The sequence below is a fragment of the Gastrolobium bilobum genome, unplaced genomic scaffold, assembly GCF_033153095.1.
Source record: "Gastrolobium bilobum isolate Gb01-03AN ecotype WA unplaced genomic scaffold, APGP_CSIRO_Gbil_v1 utg6679, whole genome shotgun sequence".
Classification (NCBI taxonomy): domain Eukaryota; kingdom Viridiplantae; phylum Streptophyta; class Magnoliopsida; order Fabales; family Fabaceae; genus Gastrolobium; species Gastrolobium bilobum.
In genome coordinates, this window is record NW_026897753.1 from 48,878 (window position 1) to 52,910 (window position 4,033).

The following is a 4,033-nucleotide window of genomic DNA, read 5'->3' on the forward strand; positions in this document are numbered from 1 at the left end:
GATTTGTATGGCTGAAATTTTGACTTTTCGAAAAATTGAAAGTCGAAATCGAATAAAATTGGATTTGATTGGATCAGATTTGAAAAAAAATCAAACTGAATAGATAATTAAATAATGAAACGAAAAGATTAAATTATATAATTTTTGCTTCAAAATTCATCAAATCCATACCAACAATACTCCTAATTTTAATATTAAATAATAGGATATGATCATAAAAAACTCTTATGAATGTTTTAATTAATTACGAGGCACCCAGTTTTTATCAGACAGAATCTGACATGAAAAGAAATAAAAACAAAAATAAAAATAACAAGAGAAGAGAAGCTTTGTTCTAAAGGCATATATTGATACATAAGGAGAAACAGAAAAGTTAGGCTAAAATTCGGAGCAACTCCCAGCTCTGCACTTTTTTTTCGTTTGAATTAAATCCTTGTTCCCTCGAGAGTGATAGCTCCCATGGCGATGACAATACACGGTATGCGCTCTCAATTTTAACTTTATACTCAAACTATCGTTTCTCCTTTCCGCGATCCTCTCTATTACTCCAATTAGATCACAATTACTTTCACTCCCATCACCAATTGTTGCAACTTGTTTCTCTACAGCCGAATCTCCCTCACAATTGGGTTAGGGTTTTGTGACCAGTAAGTTTCTATAGCAATCCATTGGGTTTTCGTAAAATTCTGATGGGAAACTTGGGGGATTAGTTAGTGTATTAGAGAGACAGGCTGATCTTTTCTGTTAAGTTGCTTTCCAAGCCCAATAGAAGCGAAGATTAACGAAATTGCTCGAGGAATATACAATTCTAAGAAAGTTTTTTTCAAACAAAATTGGGGAATTTATGCTCTCCTCATGTCAAAGACACTTGGGTTATACATGTAAAACCACGGATGACACATCCTTTGCAATATTGAGTACAAATCCAAAGAAGTAAGAACATAAATGGCCAAATTCATGCTGCACTTTTTCTACTAAGGATTTATGTTTGCTTATCTTTTTCTTTTTAAATTTGTTTCCTCAATGTATTCTTCATTATGGTACTGATTCTTTCTTGTATGTAACGTTACAACTCGGTGGACTGGGACTGTTCTTGACTTTACAGTGTAAGTTGAAACTAAACTCTCCGACCTTTGTTTCATGGTTGATTATCTAGCAAAATCAGTGATATTAACTTTACATTTTTCTTTTCTGGACGTGCAGCCTTGCTGGGCTGGCTTTTATGTTTTCGGCTAGCATTTTGCTACAGATACTGGTATGTTTTCCACAATGAGACTAATTGTTCTGGTCCTAAATGCTTGAAATAAACTAAGTAATGTCTGTTTGCTTCTTCTTTTTCGCAATTGTGTTTCCTCCAAGTTAGGTTTGACCAACTCTACTTTGAAGTATTATATTTGTTTTTAGATTAATGTAATTTTAATTTTGATTGTTTTTGAAATAAATCGAGACACATTGCTGTTTGTAACTACTTCCTTAAAAGTAATCTCCTAGCTATCACATAAATTTTCTGACCACACGAACAGTTCAAATTCGTATTGAATCTTGGGTGAGAATTCTATGTATTACGGTCATCAAGTGAAACAGTAAAAGCATACTATCTTCCTGAAAAATATTTCAGGGGAGCCATAAATACAGTGTGTTCAACCCTGCCGAAAATTTCTTAGTTGTATTATGAATCATGATTTTATTCAGAATCAAGTTTTGTTATATCCTTAAAGATGCCGGAAAAAAGAAACACTTGACTTTAAAGCCTATCAACATCAACATCAACATCAACAACACCTTTATCCCAAATTAATTGGGGTTGGTGGTAGATGAACCCACATGAAAGATACAAAACGGTTGAAAAAAAAGTAAAATAAAAAATAAAAAAAATAAAAAATAAAAAAATAAATAAATAAATCAATTAATAAATGGGAATGAAATATTTAAAGCCTATATATGTTTGAAATATTTAGATGGGAATGAAAGAATAGTTCATCAAGGAAAATGGTGGGAAGGGAATGAGTGGGAAGTGGAGGGAAAAATCTCTATTGCTTGAATGTTCGATGAGGCAAAGAAGGGTTGTAATTTCTAGAATTTAATATAGCTTTCAGGAATATAGGATGAAAAGGAAATGGAGAGGATAAAAATTTAGCCATACAAATATTACAGGAAATAGCACTATTTGAGTCTTGCAAGACCATGATCACATATTGCAACTTTTTAAATTCAACCACTGCTACTGGTGGGTCCTCTGTGCATTATGTCTTGGATTTATAATAATCAAATTTGCACGTGTTAGAGAATAATATAAACCATTAACAAGGCCCTCATCCAACACCTTAAGGTTTTGGGTTGAATTGAATTGGTTCTTTATATGATATTAGAGCTTCAATGACCACAAGTTCACGATTTCGATCCTTACCTTCCCCCACTTTCTAGTGGAATTAAATAAGCATAAGGTAAATAAAAAATTGGGCCTGTGCAATATCCACGCTTCAAGCCCAAAAGGCTCTTGCGTGAGGGGATGCGTTAGAGAATAATATAAACCATTAAAAAGGCTCTCACCCAACACCTTAAGGTTTTGGGTTGAATTAGTTCTTTATAGCCAGAAGAGGAGAACATGTTTTTGCCTTAGCAATTCGGCATAATTTGTGTAGATAGATTTTAGAAACACTATTGGAATTAATTTTTGAGCTGAGTACTCAAACTTGTAGGTCTCAGGTCATGCTCAAAACCAATTGGGAGTAGGTGGGGTCAGATTTTATGGTATGGGAATGGGCCAGCCTATATTCTATGAACCGTATTTGGGTTGAACAGAAAAAAAGATGAAGATATATTAAAATAGGGCTTTGTGTCTTTTGCTATTTTTTTATGATACGGTTGATACATGATCTAATTGAAATATTCATTATGGAATGCTATAGCAGCACATATGACTCTTATGTGATCTGTTGAATGCACATTTACTTTCAAGTGTAAAAGTGTATTCCATTTGCTTTCTATTTGCTGTGGCAGGCTTGCGCTATATACAACAATTGGTGGCCCATGTTATCAGGTGAGTTAAAGTGTTTTAAGCTGGAAGTCTTGTTTATTAGTTGGAAATTTTTAATGGTCAGAACATTGCACCTGCAGCTCTCATGTATGTGTTGGTACCTATGCCTTGCTTATTCTTTGGAGGTGGGTCCACTCAATTTCTGATGAGCCGTGATGGTGGTGGGTAAGTATCTGTTGTAGTTTAGAGCTCAAAAAAGTTCTCTGGTTTTATATACTTACATTTTCCATGCGATTAGCTTTTGGGTTATCTGCTATTCTGTTTTATGCAATGGGTATTTACCTCCTTTATATGACCTTTTCAATTCAATTCGAGTTCGGGGACAAATTTCTTAAAGACTAATTTGTTTATAACAGTAAATATAATATCTGATATTATGTTACAGTTGGATAGATGCTGCAAAATTTTTGACTGGAGCATCAGCCGTAGGGAGCATAGCCATTCCGATAATCCTTAAGCACGCCCATATGATTGAGACTGGAGCGATGCTCATTGAGCTTGTATCATTCTTCATATTTATCTGCACTGTGTTGTGTTTCCATCAAGCGAGCCTTGATGATGATTGGTGATAGCAAATTCCTCAAAATTCTGACATCCTGCTAGTCATTAGGGTTAGTTACCCATAAAAAGGAAAACCAAATAGTGAAACTTATGACAACCATGGGAAAAGAAATGTATGATACGTTTGTAAAGCTTTGCCAGTAATTGCTTTTCCGTCAGTTTGCTTTTTTGTTATAATAAGATATCTCTGATAATTTTCTGTCGTGGAGTATACATAACTTAGTCACTGATTTAACATAATGTCGTTCTTGGATGTTATTCTCTTACACTAAAATCTACATAATACGTTTATGCGCACACAAATGCTCATGTACATGCAGACGCCCATCTTTGTGGTGAAACCATTCATTTTTGTGGCCATTCTTACTCTTTTTAGGTCATATTCATTTATATGATAAAAGAGGTGAATGAAACGTTAAGTAGAAGTGCAGTGTC

General features: G+C 34.2%; 1 protein-coding gene across 2 annotated transcripts; it reads left to right on the top strand.

Annotated features, from left to right (window-relative positions):
* Positions 1-382: 382 nt before the first annotated feature.
* Positions 383-3,837, top strand: LOC133309894 (vacuolar protein sorting-associated protein 55 homolog). 2 transcript variants are annotated; one of them, XM_061510757.1, is made up of 6 exons: positions 398-478; positions 609-1,106; positions 1,204-1,255; positions 3,001-3,040; positions 3,118-3,202; positions 3,423-3,837. In XM_061510757.1, exons 3-6 carry the CDS (start codon positions 1,223-1,225, stop codon positions 3,604-3,606), a joined length of 342 nt encoding a protein of 113 aa, XP_061366741.1. In that variant the 5' UTR covers positions 398-478; positions 609-1,106; positions 1,204-1,222; the 3' UTR covers positions 3,607-3,837. The 2 variants fall into 2 exon arrangements, with proteins under 2 accessions (XP_061366740.1, XP_061366741.1); XM_061510756.1 differs by having other exon boundaries at positions 383-1,106.
* Positions 3,838-4,033: the final 196 nt, after the last annotated feature.